Source organism: Lissotriton helveticus, chromosome 11 (genome assembly GCF_964261635.1).
Source record: "Lissotriton helveticus chromosome 11, aLisHel1.1, whole genome shotgun sequence".
Lineage (NCBI taxonomy): Eukaryota > Metazoa > Chordata > Amphibia > Caudata > Salamandridae > Lissotriton > Lissotriton helveticus.
In genome coordinates, this window is record NC_136072.1 from 1036366796 (window position 1) to 1036389747 (window position 22952).

General features: G+C 44.1%; 1 protein-coding gene across 4 annotated transcripts in view; it reads right to left on the reverse strand.

Moving 5' to 3' along the window:
• CUX2 (cut like homeobox 2) overlaps positions 1 to 22952 on the reverse strand; it is an 854685-nt gene that overhangs the window by 40387 nt on the left and 791346 nt on the right. For all 4 annotated transcript variants that reach the window (XM_078667470.1, XM_078667473.1, XM_078667472.1 and 1 more), the window contains one exon: positions 20407 to 21194. In XM_078667470.1, the coding sequence (XP_078523596.1) occupies positions 20407 to 21194 (788 nt within the window). The remainder of the gene's footprint in view (positions 1 to 20406; positions 21195 to 22952) is intronic.

Below are 22952 nucleotides of genomic sequence, written 5' to 3' on the forward strand. Positions count from 1 at the left end.
AATTTTCAAACAGTGGAAATGTGTGTTTACTGATTTAAGGTGCACAGTGAGGACAAATGTGTAAGTATGGAGAAGGAAAATCATAACAAAATATTAAGGCCAAACATGGTTGATTTCCTATCAGTTGTGGCACATGTGTGTTGGAAGGGGGTTGTACTCTTATACTGCAGTGGATGAAGCTCTCTACTGGAGGAAGTTATCAGGTGGTACATGATGAGCACATATTGCTGTCACGCTAAAGATGATGAAAATATGTCTGCATGGGTTGTCCTCGATCTACACTAGATAAAGTTGTAAGGTGGAACATGTGTGTACATGTTGCATTAGTGCACTGGGCGAGGTAAGGTGGTATCACTCCGTACCGGATGTAGTAAGGAAGGAAGTAGGGTCAATGCTGCCCTCTGTACTGTATGAAGTAAAGAAGTAAGGTGGCATCCCATGCGTACATGTTGCCCTCACTCTGAACTGGATGAAGTAAGGAGGTAAGGTGCGATCCCATGCGTACATGTTACCCTCATTCTGTACTGGATGAAGTAAAGTAAGGTGGCATCCCATGCATACATGTTGCTCTCACTCTGTACTGTATGAAGTAAAGTAAGGTGGCATCCAATGCGTACATGTTGCCCTCACTCTGTACTGTATAAAGTAAAGTAAGATGGCATCCCATGCGTACATGTTGCCCTCAGTCTGTACTGTATGACGTAAGGAAGTAAGGTGGCATCCCATGCATACGTGTTGCCCTCACTCTGTACTGTATGAAGTAAAGTAAGGTGGCATCCCATGCGTAATGTTGCCCTCACTCTGTACTGTATGAAGTAAAGTAAGATGGCACCCCATGCGTACATGTTGCCCTCACTCTGTACTGTATGAAGTACAATAAGATGGCATCCCATGCGTACATGTTGCCCTCAGTCTGTACTGTATGAAGTAAGGAAGTAAGGTGGCATCCCATGCATACATGTTGCCCTCACTCTGTACTGTATGAAGTAAAGTAAGGTGGCATCCCATGCGTAATGTTGCCCTCACTCTGTACTGTATGAAGTAAAGTAAGATGGCACCCCATGCGTACATGTTGCCCTCACTCTGTACTGTATGAAGTACAATAAGATGGCACCCATGCGTACATGTTGCCCTCACTCTGTACTGTATGAAGTAAGGAAGTAAGGTGGCATCCCATGCGTACATGTTGCCCTCACTCTGTACTGTATGAAGTACAATAAGATGGCACCCATGCGTACATGTTGCCCTCACTCTGTACTGTATGAAGTAAGGAAGTAAGGTGGCATCCCATGCGGACATGTGGCCCTCACTCTGTACTGTATAAAGTAAAGTAAGATGGCACCCCATGCGTACATGTTGCCCTCACTCTGTACTGTATGAAGTAAAGTAAGATGGCACCCCATGCATACATGTTGCCCTCACTCTGTACTGTATGAAGTAAGGAGGTAAGGTGGTATGCATGTGCATATGTTGTCCTCACTCTGTACTGTATGAAGTAAAGTAAGGTGGCATCCCATGCGTACATGTTGCCCTCACTCTGTACTGTATGAAGTAAGGAGGTAAGGTGGTATGCATGTGCATATGTTGTCCTCACTCTATACTGGATGAAGCAAAGAGGTAAGGTGATATACATGTGCATATGTTGCCCTCACTCTCTACTGGATGAAGTAAGAAAGTAATGTGGAATGCATGTGCATATGTTGCACTCTGTATTGGATGAAGTAAGAAAGTAAGGTGGTATGCATGTGCATATGTTGTCCTCACTCTGTACTGGATGAAGTAAGAAAGTAAGGTGGTATGCATGAGCAAATCATTTTTGTACTATGTTTTAGTCCGAAAGTGCAAAATCAAAAAAAGAAAAGGACTGCAATGGTTTAAGGGGATAATGGAAGAGCGAGTGGGGAAAGTGAGTGAGGAGGGAAAAATAATTGCACAAGGGAGAGAGTAACACTGAGGCAGGGAGAAGCACACATAGAAAGATGCACATGGAGAGCAGGGAACAGAAAAACTCGGGGGAGAAGCACACAAAAGAGCAGGAAGCTCACAAAAGTGACAGCAACACAGGGATCTTTGGAGGATGCACACTGGGAAAGAAGGAGAAAGCTAAAAAATATATTGACACTCAAGGAATGTTTAACAAAAAAGAAAAAAGGAGTTAGCTAAAAGTGAGCAGTGGAAGCATGAAAGCCAGCTAATCAGAGAGATGGTCAAGAGGTTATACTCCAGGGGAGGACAATCAAAATTTGGACAAGGAATGCCATCGAAAAAGCAAAAAAGCAAATAAGATTGACAATAAAGCCAACCAATGGAAAGGAATGGGCGGGCTGTAAGTCCCTCCAAGTTATTGGAAAGCCCATAATAGGTCAGCAGGAGCTTTCTGGTAGGCTTGACCGAAAATGAAAACACAAATGTTTCATACAGAGTTTGTGTGGTAGGAATTGTAAGTGAAAGTGATAACACTTTCATGAAAGACTGGAGTCAAAATAGTAAATATGCACTCCCTCCAAAAAATGCACTTGCCATGCACTGCTTATGAATTTGCATATTACATTACTCATGACATGTTCTATGATATCGCTGATAACATCACAGATGACATCTGAAGTGACCTCATTAACGACATCACTGAGCATGGCAAGTGTACAAGTAATAGTTACTTCAGTTTGTGGATTTTGAAGTTTAAAATAGTATATTTAACTGACATTTTCACCTAACTATAACATCACTGTAAAACTTTGTTTTTGTTAGCAAATATACACACACACATGTGTTTTAACCCTTTGGGCGCGACTGGAATTCCCCCGTGGTGCACACGCCCACCATACCGCCGGCCGGCCGGGCCGGCCGACACATGGGCGGGGTTAAAAAAATAACTAGCTGTGTGCAAAGAGACTTCTGCAGCATCCGGCACGCCTTGAGAAGCACATATGGTCCAGAAACAAATCTTTACATTGATGTTCTGGGCTCAGTGAGGCTAATGAGTCTTTTCACATGTTCAATCCTCTCATAGCTTGAACGATCTTGCGGCATCTGATCTGGCTGCAGTGCTCCACACATCACCTGGTGAACATCCTGACATGCATTTCCAATGAAGTCTGACTAGCAGAAGATGCTCTGAGAAAACTAAAGAGGTGATGGAGGGAATGCTTGAACCTGTCACAAACACTGGTAATTTCTCTGAAACCCTGACTCGCCCAAATTGGCATTCCGAGGGGAGCACAGAAGCAGCACCAGAAAGAGACTCGCTGTCCCAGAACTCTGAAGGGCAGGCATTGGCAAGAATCTCCTGCAAATCGTTTCACCTGTGCCCCGGGAGCACTGTATAGCATGTTTTCAACACCCGCTGGGCAGGGGAATAGAAGCGCACCAGCAAGGGACTGGTTGTACCAGAACTCTGAGGGGCAGGCAAGAAGCCCCTGCAACTCATTTTACCTGTACCTCGGGAGCGCTATAAGGCGCGTTTTCAATACCTGCTGCACGGGATGCGCGAGGGCCACGCCAGTGCCAAGGGCGGATCCGTCATGCGCTCGTCAGTGACAGAAAGAGGCAGGGCAGAGCCAACCCTCCCTTGGTTCTATCTATTTGAAGCCCACCCCTCCAGCTATAATTGTGAGCACCTGACTTAAGCTTTTCACAGCAGTAATGGATAAAAGAAAGGCCCAGGACATGGTTGCAGACCAAGGGCCCGTGGGGAAAATTGCCAAGTGGCATGCTGCAGAAAGCTGCGCCCTGGATTCCATTAAAGTTCTCAGAGTGGAGGTAGAGGGCATCCTGAGCAACGGAAAAAACCTGCCCGAAGCTAGCGGCTCAATAAGGTGAAGCACTGGATTCGCCACAACCGTAAGTGTCTCTCCCTCATTTGCTTAGGCATATCCTTTGCCCAATGCGTGACCAACCTCCAAGGGGTCCACGGTAGCATTAAATTGACCCTGAAAGATCAGGATGTGGTGGACGGCCTTTTGGCTTTGGAAGCACAATCATTTCCACCCCATGACTCTAATATTCAGTTTAAATCCTCACCAGATACATACAATGGTGGCACAACCAACCCTCTTGATTACAATCCCCGATTTCCAAGACACCCTCTCGAGCAGCTTTGCAACATGGCATAGGGGACCGTGCCCCCCTAAGTCTTGTAGAGGCCACCAATGTTGGGAGTTTTTCACCATCACCGCTTGAGGAAAATGACTGGCTGTTGCGCATTACCTTGATTTCGCCAGCCACGTCCATAATGACTTTGTTAGCCCTTTCACTCAGTCTGCAGCACAAGCAGCAACTCATAAAACTGTCAGCTCACAGGCCCTATATAGCTCAATCTCTAGGACCATTGCCAAGAACTCATGAAGTGTACTTTGGTGAATGTTCCTGGAATTAAATCTAAACCTGCTGATACTAACTGGAGCCCCTTTATAGATACTCACGAAGTTTGTTTGTTCCAAGAATCCTGGTGTGTTGAGCCAGTAAATGGACCTGGCTACACACATTTTTTGCCCTGCCAGGGGAGAGGTCTCCCAGCTTGGGGCTTAATCAACTGGGTGAAAAACGCTTTCAATTGCAAAATCTCCCGGACATTTCACCTGATTTGCTTGGCTATGGTTTATCTAAAGAAAATAGCTATGTCTACATATTTAATGTTTACAACAGGTTTATAGGTGTGAACAAGGACTCGCCTACCCTAGTGTCACTTGAAAACACCCTCAATGCCTTAACTCTTGATGCTTGTGCGATAGTCACAGGAGACTTCAATGTGACATTTGAGCCAACTGCCAACTCTGAATTAGATTTTTTTTAACAATTATTTTTATTTGCATTTGTAACACAAAAGAAGAACAAAACAATGACATTCAGCAAGACAATCAGTGGTCACCATGTGGTCTACAGGCCATATTGCTACAGCCTGTCATCACGGATATAGCACATTTCGGGTAGAGCCAATAGCAGTACATTTCACTGTTAGTATGTTTGGTCATCAAACGACGTCTCACGGTTAGGTACGGATGTAATAATGTGTAGTGGGATCCCAGACTCGTGTCAGGTGTGGGGCCTGTATATCAGTTGTGTCTGTTTAAAAATCGTCTAATTCCACAGTATTCAGCCAGTCTACCAACGGCTCCCATAAGCCGCTGGGGCGGGATCTCACCTGCAGCTGTTCCCAGTATGCCTCCAATTGTGTTTTACAATGTGTAACACTCGCTATCCAATTTTTCGTGGTTGGCAATCGAGTTGCTCTCCAGTGAATGGCGACTTGGCATTTCACCATGATTAGCAACATGGCAGTTAGCCTCTTGCGTTTGGGCGGGATATCAGTGCTGTCTCCCAGGAACGCCGCCAGCGGCGTGCAAGGTAGCTTATGCCCAGTAAACGCCTCTATGCAGTGTAGTGTGCGTAGCCAGAAGTTGGCTACTGGTCGGCAATGCCATGCCTTGTATAGGAAATTAGCTTGTGAGTTCCTACATCGCCAGCAGCAGTCATCAGGTCTCAATCCCATTGGATGCAGTTGTGTCGGTGTCCAATAAAGGCGAAGTATATATTTAAAGTCAATTAATCTTAGCCTATAGTTGGAGGATAACAATCTCAGCTGTCCACAGATCGACTTTCATTGGTCGTCTGAGATACTTGTGTCGATCTCTGCCTCCCACCCTGCTTTAGCCTCAGGGATGATTAGTGGGGACTCGCTCTGTGTCATATTATATATATGGGTGATCAGCTTACGGCCGTGATCGACCGGCAATACGTTTTCCAGTGCAGTCAATGTTGGGGGCGGATGTGGGAATGTGCTAAACCTATTTCTGCAGGATGAACGCAGCTGGTAATACAGGAGCATGTATGCTGCTGTTGGTGGATTCTGACCGCACATCTGTTCCATTATCAAGAAAGTGTTTGGAGAAAATATGTCCTTGCCTTTGGACTCTGAATTAGATTTAACTGAAGAGGAAGATGCCATACGGCAAATACCTAAACTCAGCATCCCACAAATCAAGATAAGCTCGGTTCTAGCAACCTAAATATTGGGTATCTCATTGAGGGTAGGTTTAAGAGCGTATAATGGTAGATCCCTGTCGGATCATGAGGGTTCTCACACCTTCACGAACCTAAAACCAAACATCTAGAATAGACTACATTTTGTTGCTCCTGCGGACCTGCCCACACATGATGGATATGGTAGTTTTAGAAAGGGTATACATTGACCATAATGATCTTAAGCAAGATCTGGGAGGGGTAACTGGTCCATTAGTCCTGAGACAATAAAACCTAGCCTCTTAGGCGACACTGCTCTCAAATAACAACAAGCATTTACAATGCAACGGTTTCGCCTTTGTAAAAGTTAGAGATATTGGCATTGTAAATGACAAATTTTGTATTTATGTGTTGGTTTTGAAAACGGATAAATAAATGGCATTGTCATTTACAATGCCAATAGCTTAATCTCTCGAAAATGCGAGACCTATTGCATTTGCACCCACACGCACACACACAGAGAGCCACACACACACACACAGAGCCACCCACACAGAGAGCCACCCACACAGAGAGCCACCCACACACAGCCACCTAAAAAAAAAGCTAGCCACACAGACAGAGCCCCAACACACACAGAGCCCCAACACACACAGAGCCCAGCCCTTTCACAACCTGATACCCATACCCACCCCTAAATCCGAAAACTCCCATACCGCCTAATACCCCTATCCAACCCTAAATATACCATTACCTCCCTATACCCCTACCCAAAATATCCAATGCCCTTACTAACCCCTAAACCCCAAAAAACACCTTTCCTACCCAAGACCCCCACCCACCACTGAACCCTAAAAACTCCCTTACCACCCAATACCCCTACCCACCCCTAAACCCTAAAAATACCATTACCTCCCTACACCTCTACCCAACACCCTTACCCATCCAGAAAAAAAACCTTATGCCACAAGACCCTTACTCACCCCTAAAAATACCTGCACCACCGAAGACCCATAAAAATACCATTACCTGTCTATACCTCTGCCAAATACACTTACCCACCCCTAAACCTACCCTTACCTAACCCTAGAAATACCCGTACCACACAAGACCCCTACCCCTCTCTAAACCTTAATTGGAGAGAGATATAAATATATATTTTCACACACACATACATTTATCTTTACCTTATATGCGTGATAATGGTATATACATTGCAAATACATTTGTGATAAAAAATGTGTGGTAAATGTCCTGTGTTGTAAAAAAAAGTGTTGTAAAGACTGTTTCCCGCAATGGTGTACTTAACTGCACCTCTTAAAAAAAAAATTAGGTTTAAGGCCCATATAATCGATTGAATTTCCAAAATAGTGATTTCCTAATAGTGATTGCGACTCTGTGGGTATCACTATTAGGAAATCGCAATTTTAGTACATTCCATTTTGTATTTCCTAAAGCGATTTCTTAGAATTCGCGATTTTTTAAATGTAAAATAGACCCATGGGCCCACGCCCTTACTGCATGTCAGTCTAAAAGTGATAAAAAGTAGTGTAAGCCGCAGAATTTGTTAGTTGATGGAGTGTATCTGTAGAGCACGGACTGCGCTAGAGAGCAGTGGAGCGCAGAACCAGGAGCGCGCACCTTGAGGTAGGACTCGTGGGCACTACATTGAGACACCCAGAGAAGGGGGGGGCAAGGCTCCACCTGGGAGGTAGAATGTTTGCGGAAGAGTTGCGTCATCAGTTTCTCTTTCTGGACCCTAGCAGGGTGGAGACAGCTCAGATACGGATGAGAATATGGGTCCTTATCCGGGGTGTACGGCCTGTCATTTCCATGCCCCCCTCCCCCCGAATACAAATTTTGTTAGACCAGCCTCTAAATGGTGCATAGCGAGCGAGTCGGACCACTACAAAGGGTTTTAGGGTGCTCTGCCACCCCCACCTCCCCGCAAAAAATTGGGGCAAATAATGGCAAAAACGATGCATTCTACTACACATTCTTCATTAAATATTCAATTGTATTTGATTTTAAAGCATAGTAATACTTTACAGTGCACCAGGATACAACAATCCTTGTTGGGACTCTTCAATGTTCCCTCCCTGTCACCCTCTAACAGTGCCCCTCATCACTCCATAAGCCCTCTCACATGAATTTCATTTGTATTATAGCGCCTTTCATGACAGCGTAGGGTGTCGAGGCACTTTACATCACAAACAACAGAGACAATGACGCAAACGTGTGTAAATCAGTCCATAGAAAAGGTTAATAAGACAAAGGGGACAGGACTCCCCTGCCATGCAGACTGGCAGGCATTGCTGCTTGTTCTGGGGAAATCACAACCTCAGCATTCAGAATGAAACAGAGCGGTTAGGGTGGCCTTTACCAGGAGAGGGTGCGGCTAGGGGCCAGAGCTGCCGGCTTCGGAGACGGGTGATCCAGGTTCGAGTCTCGGCTTTTTGGCGCAACTTCCTGTGATTCTGGGCAAATCATTTAATCCCCTCGTGCCTATGGACAGCGCCTGGATACCCTCTAGTCCGATTAGCAGCACTATACAAATCCAGGTATATACATGCATTCATTCACACACAAACTAACAAGAATACATTTTACTCAAGTAAACCCTTTTATCAAAATTAGGATAATAAAAACACTGGGGGAAAAAAACAACTTTTGTAACCAATATTACGATTATAACAAGTACTGCACAGTAACAAAAGGACCTCTGTGACAACAGCAGTGACCCACGGAGCTGTGCACATCAAATACTGCTCTGTGGTCTCTATTGTACAGGCTCTTAGCAGCAGGGATATTAACCCTCTGTGCTACCTTAGAGGAGTCAACGCTGCCAGGAGACAAAACTCTGCTCGCTCCAGCAGGAACATTCATCACGGAGTTATCTTGACACTTTTCTTGTTGCCTGGAAACTGTTGAATCTACGAGGAACTCTGCGGCGCTTTAAAACCTGCTGCAGTGCTACAAAACCACCCCCCAGTAACAAGCGCGTCCCCCACCCTTCCAGGCCCCCCGGGAACGCCCGATGCCCGGCACAGGACGGCCAGTCCGGCCTTGAACCTTCGAGCTGCTCTCCCTGCGACCACCTACAAACATGTATGTTATCTTATTCCTGACACAGCGCCAGCCGTGGCCGCATAAGGGGCGTCTGTGCGCTAGACGCGGCACGAACAATCATATTTTCAAGAGAAAGGGCAAAGAAACGTGACGGGTTCAGGAAAGAAGCGGATGCAGGCGAGAGAAGGGGAGATGAAAAGCGTCACAGAGATATGTGAGGAATAGAGAGAGAGGGTGAGAGGGTAGGAGGAGAAATAGACTAGAGAGTGCTAAAGTAGTAGGGTCGGAGTGAGGGCACAGAGCGCCTGAGGTGACACACTGGAGGGCATCCCCGGGAAGGGGATGCAAAGCATGAGTTTTATTAAAGGGGATTACAACATACAGAGGCAGCTAGAAGCTGATGGCCGCAGGCCATGCCGCCCTGGGCAGAGGCGTGGGGTCCGGGCACCCATCATCAAGACCTGTGCCAGCCTCTCCCTCTGATCGTCGACAGCTCGAGTGCCTGGCACGTAGCGCACACACAGCCCGTTCACGCTGTGATTGGGCGCGCAGTGCCAGCCTGTTTTGCAGCTATGCCCGTCATACCAGCTGCCGGCACCCCTCCAAGGGAGAGAGCTACACTATCGGATTATGCCGGAGGACGGCTCGCTACCCCTTCACTTACTCTTCCATCTAACAGCAGCTGCCAGTGAAGGATCCCGGAAGCGCTATGAGGGAGGTTCAGAGCCGCCTAACTCGAACCTGCACACCCCAGACTGCCAGCCCGAAGCCATCCCTTTCAGCTGAGCGGCATACAACCCTACACACACACACACTACAGCCCTGCCCTCTGCCTGTACCTCCAAGCTCGGCCCCTCCTGCCCGAAGCCCGGCCGACTTACCTGGGGTTTCCTGACCTCGACATCGGGACTACCTGCTGTGCACGGACCTCGCAGCCGCCCCTTCGCCATTTTGACCAGATTTGTAAACAAGCGTCGACTGTAGTGATCTGCGAAGGGGGGGGGTGGGACCAAAGCCAAGGACAACGGGAGGGGGGACGGACGGCGAGAAGGTGGTCAGGATACAACCACGCGGGACAGGGACGAGGTCATCAATGAAGAAAAACATTGGTGAAAAGAAAAAAAAAAGTACACGCCCACAACTTCATGACAAAATCATGACGGGCGAAGAGGGAAAAAATCTCGGGAACGCCCACGAATCTGGTCCGTGAATGACGGACAGATGTCTCTTCCAATGGCTAGCCTCCATTTATGGAGCTAGCCAATGAAAGAGACGGGCGGGACCACAGCCATACTACTCTGACAAAAGTTTTCGCCTGCGCGAACTGCTTGCGCAGATCGCCAGGCCGAAACCTAAAAAGGCCTTGAAATGTATAAAACCACTGAAGGACATCATGCCATTATAAATCGCGTCCTGCTGTTTTGTGCAGATAGAGGTCTAGAGCTTAATATAACAAAAACTAAATTCATGCATCTAAACCCATATAGGGAAACACGGGCAAGAATCTTTGTCAAAAATTTACCCCTCAAGCAAGTCCAGGACTTTGTCTATCTCGGGGTGAATTTGACCCACAATTTTAACTGGACGGTTCAAACAGATAATTTCAGCAGGAGACAGGAGCAAGCAATCCTTAAGATGGTAAGGAAATTGAAATCCAAAACTCTTTCCCCAGCCACAGAAATTTACAAGGTGAATGCAAAAAGCTCAGCAATATACGGTTCTGAACTTTGGGGCCACACTGGTGTTAAGGAACTCACATCGGCTGAAAATAGATTTCTTAGGCTTTCAACCAACCTACCACAAGGCACGCCTCGCCTTCCCTTGTTATAAGATTTGGGATCATACCCGATCCCCATTACTGTGCTTCAGAGACCCTTTCTGTTTAGGCATAGGTTATGGTCCTCCGAAGAATTGAAACCCTATAGACTCCCTCTTAGGGAACTTAGAAGTACCAAGGGCCATCTAAGAATACCATGGTTGGCCTATATAAAAATTATGTTGTATATGTTAGGCTTCTCCAATCTCTTTGGGATACCCCCGACAAAGCAGCTCAAATCCCAAGCCAATTAAGGATATGTGTAGGGAATACATCTGGGGTGGAGAGGTCAGGAATTGCAAGAAAGGTAGCTTGAGCAATCAATTCCTTGATCAGGAAAAGATCCCAAAGTATGAAGCTTCCTTTGATACTATCCAAGGCTTCCTTCTAAGACAGCTATACCTAATATTTAGATATGGGTCTCTCCCTATTCTTGGTTTTGACCGTTAGCTGGGGAAAATACATGGGTTGAGCACAGTGTGTCCTGTTTGCAAATTGGTCTCTGAAACCCTCACCATTTTTTACTATTCTGTACCACTTACAGGGCTCCCCGTAAGAAGTGTATCATACCAGTATGCCACCTTCTAGGTGTCAGGCATTACGTGCAAACTATAAGGATACTGAGGTCTGACACTAGGGAAGTTGTAGTTATTAGGGTGTCCAAATTTCTGCAAGCTGCTCGGCTTATCTACAAACAACACCTAGAGAGTTCCCTCTGCATTTCTGATAATGGCATCACCTAAGTTGCAAAAGAAAAACATGGTTTCATACTCTCCTGCCAGTATAAGCCATAATAATTAGCAATTGCCATGTGTGGTGAAGGACGTTTTCATTTCTCACTTCCTTTTCCCCTTATTTTCATGTTGGAATTTGTCTACCTTCTCGATTATATTATGATGTATTTTAATACGTTTTACACTTCCTAAACTCCCTCTACTGTCGTTCTAGATGTACTAGGATCTTAGTTTTTTTACAAACTATAATGAGGTTGTCTTTTATCAAACTTTTAGGAATCTCGTTGTAATTGCTATTTTGCACAAAAGAATATAGCTTCAAAATTTGCATTGCATTGGTTGCATAGTTTTATAACCTGCTATTGTGAACAAACTATTAGGGAGCTGTGATTTGACTGTTATGTTTTATCTTGAATGTTTTCCTACTTGCAGATTTATTTTGATAGGTAACACTTATCAAAATGTAAGTCTGATAAAGAAAGGACACGGAATCCAAAGCTTACAACTTAGGATGAGGGAAAGCATGCAGTTTTCACCTGTGGTAAACATGAAATGGTATGTTATCCCTGACTAGAACTTGGAATCAGGATGTAAAACTGGTGGAAGGGAAAGCTGCACCATGTAGTAACAATATATGTTTAGGTCGTTTCAGCTCCTGGAAATAGAGCCACTAGAAATGAAGGCCTAAATGCATTGCACCAATGCACCCCATAGTGTTTTCTTCCTATCTGTGCAATTACAAAATTGAACAACCATATGCAATCAGTCTTGGCCCTGCCCTAAAAGAGAAGGTCCATTTGAACTTCTAGGCAAGGCTCCCTGAACGCTGACAATCTTAAGAGTATTCCTGACTTACAATACCTCAGCGCTGAGGTGCAGCTTCGTCCCTTTGGCACACAAAGCTACAGGACATACCTCTTGGCATACCTGTGCCAACTAGGGCATCTCATTGAGAAAAACAAAGAGGCGAGCAATACACAGCAAGTTGAGAGCCTGCTGTAGACATTTGTGCATAACCTATAGATCACCAGAAAGAATTCCACCTAGGCAGATTCAGGCCTTTTATATTTCTGAGCTTCATAAAAAAGTTACTAAAGTAAAAGATAATAACACAACAATATCCTATGTTGGTGGAGAAGGGCAGGATTCATAACGCCTTTTCAGGATAATTACGGACTATATTAATGAGGCCCATTTAGATGTGCTGTCAGAAAATAGACCTCATGTAGCTTGCCTGAAAATTGTACCAAATTGATGTAAAAAAATATTGAATTAATCTCAGCCACTGATGATCACTCGAGGCAGCATTCTAGTCCATCATTTTTCACCCACTGTGTCACTCAAGACAGAAACCATCCATATGTAAATCAGTCATTGTTGTGTTCCTGTAGGAACAGTTCAGCCCGAACTACCTAGCTAGACCCTCCAGATGGGAACGCAAGTAATTCCAGACTGGTTTTGGCTTATCTGGGCCTACACAGTCAGGTGCAGCTTGAGTCACATGACACAGTGGTCATGGGACCCACGTCTGGACATTTGTCGCACTTACGGTGTATACTGCAACATGCAACAAAGTGAGAGAATTTGAGGAGAGCTGTCAGTGCACATGGAGGATACATACAGTGCATATTCTTTTTTTTTTTATAGGTAAGTATGGGTTTATTATTCTTTTTTGATTTCAAAGTATTTTATTTTATAAAGAAGTGACAAAGTAAAGGTAGTACATATTATAATAAAAGTGATACAATTGACCTAAGGAGAACAAAACAATCAGAGGCTAAGTGAAAAGCGTAAGTTAAGAGAATGCATTCGAAGAGAACAGTAACCTGGTATATGAACTCAGAAAGTAAAGGCCACTCTTCGAACGATAAACAATTGTATCACTATCAATTATTAGAATCGGGGGCAGGGAGGGATATCAGGTTATAGAAAGAAGAAAGAAAGAAAGAACAAGAGAAGAACTGAAATGGGAGAGAGGACAGAAAAGAGAAAAAGAGAGAAGAAAAAGAGAAAGAAGGATTCCCAATGGACTAACCAAACATGCATAGCTCCATACGCCACTCAAACAGGTACATCAAAAGGAAACTGGGCAATCAACCTCTTTGATGACAAATCCATATAAACATCCAAAGCTTCCCAGACCCTACTAGAAATAGAAGGAGAACAGTGAGATTGATCAACGGAGGTGTGAGCACTACGCAAAAAGGATACCCAAGCCCACCATGTATGATAGGAAACAGAGGAAAAGGATTTCCATTCCATAAGTATAACTTTCACCGCAACCGTCAAAAGGAGATCCATCAACTGTAACTCCAATGGAGCCAAGGGGAGAGGAACAGGGGCAGCCAGTGGACCCAGTAAGATTAAAGGAAATGAAAGTTGGAACTCAATACCAAAGATGAGAGATAGATGTTTATGAATGAGGTGCCAAAAAGGTTGAAGAAGAGCGCATTCAAAAAACATATGCTGAAAATCGCCTTTCAGCAATCCACAGCTCCAGCATAAATTGTCATCCTTGAGATTGAGCGAGTGTAGACGAACCGGCGTCCAATGAAGGAGGTTGATAGAGAAAAATTTAGATTGTATTAATGATGGGGCAATTTTATTCCGAAGGGAGAATTTACCAATCAATTGCCAGGTGTCTGAAGAAATATGCTCCGTGACTTCATGATCAAAATGGTGTAACCATTTTTGTTGAGTCACCGTATGTGTGGGCAGACTAGCAGATGATAAAAACTTATATATTTTGGAGGCCACGTGACCAGATTTAGTCCATATATGAAAAAGAGAAATGGTAGAAGAGGAAGGATGCAGATGAACCTTAGCGATTGCGACTTTTATTTTAAGAAAAGTATAAACATCTAGGTTAGTCAAAGAATGTTTTTGAGCCAGGGTGGAAAAGGGTAATGGCTCATTGTTAGCACCATAAAGATGGTAAACAAGAGAAATCCCTTTAGCCGCCCAATAATCAAAAAGAGTAGGAGTAATGTTAAGTTTAATTTTAGAATTTCGCCAAATAGACGACCACCTAGTTTTATGTAAGGGGATTGCCACTTTTTTATCTACACTCCGAACCGCAGCAATTGTATCAAGAATGATAGAACGAGAAAACCGGATATGTAACGTAGAAGTAGAGCAAAAAGAGGCAGTCGGCAAAGGAGAAGCTAATTCTTGTTCTATTAAAAGCCAAGAGGGGACAGGAAGATGAGAAGGAGAAAACCAAAGAGCACCTTGAGAGGCCAAAAAGGCAGTCTGGTACTTTCCCCAATCAGGAAAATTGCACCCTCCCATATCATAAGGACGTCTCAAGAATTTGTAAGCAATTCTAGCACGTTTGTCATTCCACAAAAATTTGGAGGTCATAACATCCAGCTCACGAAAAAAGGAATCTGATAACTTAACCGGAAGCATGGACGATACGAAATTAACAATGGGTGTGATCATCATTTTAAGAGTCTGGAGGCGACCCCACCAAGAAATGTGTTTCGGAGACCATGTATCCAAAAGACGACGCACTTTAAGAAGAGTCTGAGACTCATTATATGCAGAAGTAGCGTATAAAGTAGAACAGAAATAAATACCTAAGTATTTTAAGTGTGTAGGCTGCCATTTAAACCCCGCAGAGCCCATATGTGACGGAAAACAATAAGCATTCAAAGGGAACATTTCCGTTTTATCTTTGTTTAAGGTATACCCTGAAACCTTTGAGAAGAGGGAGATGCTATCGGAAATAGCAGGAATTGCCAAGGCAATATCGTCTGAGAAAATAAGAACGTCATCCGCATATGCAGCTGTTTTTATACAGTGAGATCCAAAAGAAAAACCTTTAATATCTGGGTGTAACTCAAACAATCTGAGAAGAGGGTCAATAGATAGTAAAAACAAAAGCGGAGATAAAGGACAACCTTGTCTCGTGCCCTGACGAAGATTAAAAAAGGACGAAGTAGCACCATTAACTCTGATATTGGCTCTAGGTTGAGAATATAAGGACATTACCATGTTAATAAAGGCGTCACCAAGATTATGAGCACACAAGACAGCACGAAGGAACGGCCAAGAAACCTTGTCAAAGGCCTTTTCAGCGTCAAGGGCCAAGGCCGCGGCAGGGAGTTGAGATCGTTTAGCTGCTCCAAGAATATGACAAAAAGTGCGTATATTATCGCGCGCAAGACGACCCTTTACAAACCCGGTTTGAGAGGGATGGACAAGATGGGGAACATAGGATTCCAAACGTTTGGCTAAGATTTTGGCAAAAATCTTAGCTTCCATGTTGAGAAGAGAAATAGGACGAAAATTTTTGGGATCTGAATGATCTTTCCCCTCTTTCGGAAGCACTACAATAGTGGCTTCAGCTGCAGTACCAGAGACAGACCCATCTTTAACAAAAGAATCAAAGACAGATTGCAATTTGGGAAGAAGCACAGGGAGGAAAGTTTTATAAAACAAAATAGGATAACCATCAGGGCCCGGGGCTTTGCCAGAACGAGTCGCTTTAATTGCGGAAACAATTTCCTCGGGGGAAATCGGGGCATTTAAAAAAGTGCGAGCTTCATCTGAAGCCATCTTAACCGGAATAGATTTAAAAAAATCTTGACAGTGCTCAAAAGATGTTTGATTAGAAGGAGTGTATAAGTTATTATAAAAATCACGAAAAACACCAAGAATTTCCCCCGTTTTAAATTTTTTAGAACCCAAGTGGTCCGTAATAGATGAAATTTGAGAGGACTTAAATGAGGAATCTTGAAATTTTAATGTAGCTGCAAGAATCTTCCCAGCCCGATTCTTCAACAGTAATCTCTTGGACTTCTGCGCTTGTACTCCAATATGTGCTCGTTTGGTAACTATAGTATTATACTTGTATTTTAATTGTTTTATTGATTGCAGGCAGGATGCATTTCTAGATTGTCTAAAGGCAGATTCCAAAGATTTTATTTGTGATGATAAATCAATAAGCTCTTTCTTAATATCAGAATTCCGTTTGGACATACATTTAATAACCTGACCACGGAAAGTGCATTTAAAGGAATCCCAAAGGACAACTGGGGAAGAAACTGAACCTTCATTTTCATGGAAAAAAGTTTCAATTGCATTAGAGAATTCATTAACCTGAACAGAGTCATGTAAAACTTCCGTATTTAATCTCCAAGAGCGGGCACCAGATTTAGGAGCAAAAGACGATAAAGAAAAAGTAACCGCCGCATGATCAGAAATCAAAATAGGATGAATAATCGGAGAGGAGGAGGACGAAACAAGCGAGGAGTGAACCAGTAGATAATCAATCCGAGAAAAGGAAGAGTGAGGCGAAGAAAAGAAAGAAAAGTCACTACCAGTGGGATTGTGAAGCCGCCATATATCCTGAAGCTGAGTGAGGGAACACATGTTAAGCATTTGTTTATGGGATTTTGGAGGACGAAACTGAAAAGCTGAATTCCTATCCAAAATTGGATCCATCGGTAAGTTAAAATCACCTCCAACAATAAGGTTTCCAGCATGTGGAGTATCATGTAATTTTTTGGTTACCGCCTTCCAAAAGGTCAGGTCATCATACAGTGCATATTCTTTAGCATAAATGGTACTTCAAGTTAGTCAGTTACTTTATTGGCAAACATACAGAGATTGAATTGAACTTTCTCCAACTGCTTCATCTGCAAAGCAGTTTTCTCCAGAGGACAACATTTGTAGAAAGATTCAGTAAAGGATCATTTTTCTTTTCAGTGAGTTATATGAGATTATATGCTTGCATATGCCTCTCTCTGTATATGCTTGCAAAGGCCTCTCTCTGTATGAGCGTTCCAAGGCGAGGAGGAATGGAAGAGTAGTTCTGTCCCCTCTACATTTGCACTTCTTTGTGAACTACAGCAGAAGATTTGCATGTGCTCGTTAATGAGAATGTAAAGGCTTGAACTGTACCTGGGAGTGGATGTGGGAACAGTGGTACAGGTATCAGTATTTAAGTCAGACGATCTTAAAGGTCATGTTGGCTTGCACAGTGAGTATACAGAGGCGGTATGAGCCTGGTTGGCCTTTTACTAAGACTAAGCATATGTTTCCGTGCAAACTTTGGTAATTTGTGTAATCTTTTTACTTACTACTCCACCATGGTTCCATCAAACATTGGGTCTTTTTCGGCAGAATTAAAAGACCGGTTTTTAAGGAGTTTGATTTGGTTGATAGAGCACTGGACACCAGCATCTACATAAGTATAGTTTGGGGTCTCTGTTCCATAAACCCACAAGGTTTCTGATCTTCACTTCCATTGGTTTGGGCAGTATTACCAAAGAAGGCTGGTTTCAGTAGAGTCTCAAGTATCTTGAGGTTGGACTAGGGGAAAAATACATGTTTGGAAACCATATCATTTGGGATGGTTTTGCCTCATCTACTACTCTTGCATCAAACACCTTGAATGGAACCAAGAACTGCTTCTGTTCACATGGGGCACAGAGGGAGATCTGTATGTCCTCAGTATAGGTGTGAATCTGTGCCTGAAGAAAGCACCATAGTGTCATCAAGGCAGTCACAGATGTCACTTAGCAGTATCTCTCTAATACTAAATATGAGTCTTAGAAAAACAACCCATGATATGGAGGCTAGAAGGAAGCTACTAGTTTGGCCATAATGAAATCTTGATATGTTGTCAGGGCACTGCAACTTAGCAAGAAATTACCCTTAGCATGCGACCAGGACTCTATATTACGGAGATTAAAAAAAAAAGTGTGCCCAAAAAACATTTCACTCCCTACATAGTGAGCGAATAAACTCTACTGTTTAAAAGTTCAGTTGTTGATAGCTCTTATTTTAACCTCCTTCTTCTGATGATGTGACTTTGGAGTAGAGCAGCATCTAGAGATAGCTGTGGTCAAATAGCGTAAAATGCAAATGCTCTTTCACTTAACTTCGCTGGCAAAAGGGTGGATTCCCCTAGGAATCCACAGGTCAATAGGCTGGAGAAAGGTAATGTAGGGGTGGGCACTTCTTGCATATGTGCCAGCATTTTGGAAGAGGAAAGTGTGAGATTTCTTTTATAATAATCAAGAGAATGCATTAATGGTTGCGGCCTGCATCGGGACTACTGGCATGTATGGGACTTGCAAGTGTGCTGCTGCAGGAGCAGATAGCAGAAATGCAAATATACGTTGTTTCCTTACCTTTTAGGAGCACAGAGAAATCGCTAAGGCAGACAGAGAGAGAGTGATAAAAATATTGTGCACTTTCCTGCAGGAGCGGGTTAGTGGAGGTGAATTATCGGAGTCGCACAAGACCAGTCCCTGCAGTCTGAAGCCCACCGAGGAATCGGGTTTTTGCATGCAGGATTCGGGAGGCTAGGCTTGAAATCGGTTATCTACCGCCTGAATCGGGAGGGTTGGCATGTATGCTCTTGTGCAATGCAAGCTTGGTGTGTGGCCTTGTCCACTGTGGACCACTGGTGCAGACAGATGATGTGCTGCACCATGTGGAGTACTGGCAAGAGGTCTACAACCAAGGAGCCACTGTCCACTGTGTTGAGTCCTTCAACAGGTGCGTTATTTTTATAAGTGCAGCAGGGGTGTAAGGGCCCAGCAGTTTGAGGATCTTACTCGCCCCAATATGACTGTCTTTTACTAACTGACTCAGTGGCAATTATCTTTACTTTCATTAACACCCATGGCACACTTGCTATGCCACTGTGTCTTGCCACATATTAGCGTGGTTTCAATTCCAAGGCAAGAAAGAAGTCAGACTGTAATCTGTTGAGAATGAACTGGGAATCGAAATGGGTTCTATTACAACCAATGTTCCTGGGATTTCAGAGTTTCATGGCAGGCCTACAACACTTTGAGTCAGCTGTAGGCCTGCACTGCAGCGTTGTGATTGGCTTAGGGGAGCCTTTGTGCTTTCAGGACATGCCGGAGAAGCGGAGGAGAGATGCGGCCGCCAGAAGAGGTAACTGGTATTTTTTTTCTCCATTTTGTTCCCCTTTCACCCTATTCCCTGCCAGCCGCTACTGGTCAGCTGAGTTTCTGCGGAGAGGGGTGATGCAAGAGTATTTCAAAGCGTCAGTGACTCATACCAATGACAAATGCTTCCTGGATGTGCCTGAATGGGATCCCAGAAAAGGCTGCAGGCAAGGGGTCTATTGACTCTCCACCAGATCTGCGGCTTCGGAGCACAGGGAGCACCGCTTCCACTGGGAACGTCAAGCTTTGTTTTTTGTCTGACTCCATTTTGTACCTCACCTTGGGGGGTAGAGGGGGGCAGACAGGGCACCTAAACTAAGAGGAAGGATAAGTTACTTACCTGTAATCCTAGTTCTCTTCCAGGGGTATCCTCATCAAAGTCATAAGCACTGAATATTCCTGCACGTTGGCGGGAATATTCAGTGCTTATGACTATTGATGAGGATCCCCTGGAAGAGAACAGAGGAATATCCTGGAGGATTTATGATGCTACCGCAATCTAGTAGTGCAGTATTACCTTTGATTTAGGCTTTTTCTACCCATATATGGCAGTATTGCTGTTTACACCAGACATTCCAGCTTTATGTATGAAAGGCAACTATGTGTGTATACAAAGAGATTGTATACATAAAAGCTTAATAAACAGAGATTAAAAAATGTTTGAAAGGCAACTTGGTGGAAAGTTGTATGTGAGTGCTAGGTCAGCATGACATAACTGTTTCACAATAAGAATTGTAAACCTTACATTACATGCACATTATTAGATCTAACACAAGGCATCTGTTTATATGAGTAATTCCGGTTTTATATCACATAAATCTGAAACACAAATCACATGCCAGTTTCCATGCTTGGCTTTCATCAATGGAAACAAATGAACTCCTGGTAGCCATACCTTTTCTCCGAAGATCCTCTGGCAAATTCCATTTTTGGCCAGTTTCTCCTTCACCTGCCTTGTCAGCTCCAGGGTATCCACTTCTCTGTACATATACAGCTCGTACTGCTCTGGAGTCAGTGGGGCAACGGTTGGCTTCAGGTTTCTCGGAACATAGGCAGGGTAATACGACAGGCGGCTCGCGCTCTGCGATTCTGAGCTCCCCCCTTCGGACTTCACCTCTGCCATCTTGTGCAGCTCTTCCTCCCCTAGCATGACCTCTTCCTCGTTGGAGATGCTCTCCCCATTTTCTCCCCGCTGCCAGGGTCTGCCATTCACCATACTCGAGTAGCTCGAAGAAGAGGAAGACAAGGATGGAGAGACAGATGTGTAGGGTCTGCTCATCATGTTCCTTTCCGAGGCCCAATGCTGGTCAAAGTAGGAGCCAGCATCACCAATTTCTGACTTCACCTTGCGGATAATACTCTGCACGAAGGCTGCCGGGGAGAGCACGCTCAGCGGCGTCTGCATGGAGCTGATGTTGGTGCTGTTCATCAGCACGCTGTCCTCCTGCTTGATGTAGACCTGGGTGACACTCTGGCTAGCAGCAGTGGCAGCCATCAGTGCAGAGCGGTCAGGGGGAGGTGTGGGGATGGACCTGGCCCTGCCGCTGGACTCCATCTCCATCAAAGCCTGTTGCTGGGCCTGCATCTCCCGCCGCGCCTGCTCCAGGATGCTTTTAATTGCATCTTCAGAGTTGCTGTTGCCGTTTGATGATGCCACTGAGATGGAAGAACATTTTGTTTCACCTGTGAACACAATAAATGATAATAATCACACAATGGATGGCATTGCTGGGGTCTAAACCGACTCATTTGAATAATTTGGTTTGAATTACAGGATGATCCATAGCATATGGTTTGAAAAAGCAATTAGTGACAAAACAAACAGAAGGGAGATACACTGGAAAAAGTGGGATTTAATAGTATATGGGCAAGGCGCAGGGCGACAGGTTTAAGGTTAGGTGACATTTATGGTTAGGGAGCAGGTACCATGTTAAGGCTAGAAGAACAGACAGATTTAGAGTCTGACATAGCCTTCAGCAGGGGATGATGAAGAGGAAGGGGGTAAGGACAATTTAAGCAGGAGAGGTGGGAGTGAAAGTATGGCATTTGAACCAAATGTAGATTTAAACTAAGGGGCTCAAAAAAATATCTATCAAAATGGCATTTCCGATTTTGTGCATTCAAACCTATTGACATCAAATAGAAGTTTTTGATTAATTGCCAGAAAATATTCAAACAGAATTACTTCAGGCATCATCCATACAAAGCCTGACTGAAACGCGTTCCCTGTAAAGATATCAAGTGAAGTTAAGAGAGGAGTACAGACGGAATACACAGGGTCTACCACAACAGTTCTTAGGCACAAGCTTGGGAATAAATAGTCAAGACATTTGGGTGCGTGGGTATTTTTGGTTTTAAATGACACGTTGTAAATTAATACCATGCATTGCCAGTTATACCAAGTACCTAGGAGACTTACAAAATGGTGAAAACGTGGGGGATAAGTATAACAATTAAAACAGAAAATGTGTACCACTTCTTGTCTTATGAGAATTGATTTAATGAAGTTCAGTAGCAACTCCCACAGGTAAGAGTAGTGGGGCGGTGGATGGGATAAGTAATATTAAATAGATAAATAAATGATAAAACCCTTTACTTTGCGCTCGCCGCATAGGCGATGCAACGATTGCAAAGTAAGAGTTTTTTATTTATTATTTAATATTACTTATCCAATCCCCGCCGCACCGCCTCACTACTCTTACCGGTGCGAGCCGCTACTGATGAAGTTATGTCACTGCAATGTAGGATAAATATATTTTTCATAAAAGACTTCTGGTCTTGTTGCCATTATAGGCACCCTGCAAAGAAAATACATATTTTTAATGTATCTACGAATGCGATATTTGTATAGCACAATCCCAGTAAAAAGGCTGCGGTGGTCTGTACAGGGTCAAAGGCAAAGACAGAGTTAATAAGTGATTGAACGGTATCTGTGTTCTGAGAGCAGGATTGAAATATTACTGTCATGAAGTACTGTTCTTAACAGACGTGTGTCCACAGCTCTTTCCTAAGTTGAATCAGGTTCGGGCAGTTGTCTTAGATCCTGGGTACACAGATAGTATGGCATCTTACTCTGTATTTTTCCCGTTTTTGCCCTTCTTTGTCTCCATCCTGCTTGTGTCGTGCAGATGTGCTGAAAGTCTTGTAACGTCAAAAGTGATCATGGTGCCTCTGAAGGCTGCGTATGCCCGAAGGAAGACGATGCAGATGTTCGGTTGAGCTGAACACAGTGTGGTGCTGAGTAACCAAACAAGTCCCACGAAAATAGGTGCTCAATGTCCTCGAGGCCCACTCAGTGCACATCTGAACCCGATGGTGGAAAAAAACAATCTAACATGGTATCGGTGCCAATGAAGACGAAATATAACTTGCAAATATCCAAGCCCAACACTAGATGGCAAGAGTATGGTAAGCATATGTATCTACAGTCACACAAGCGAC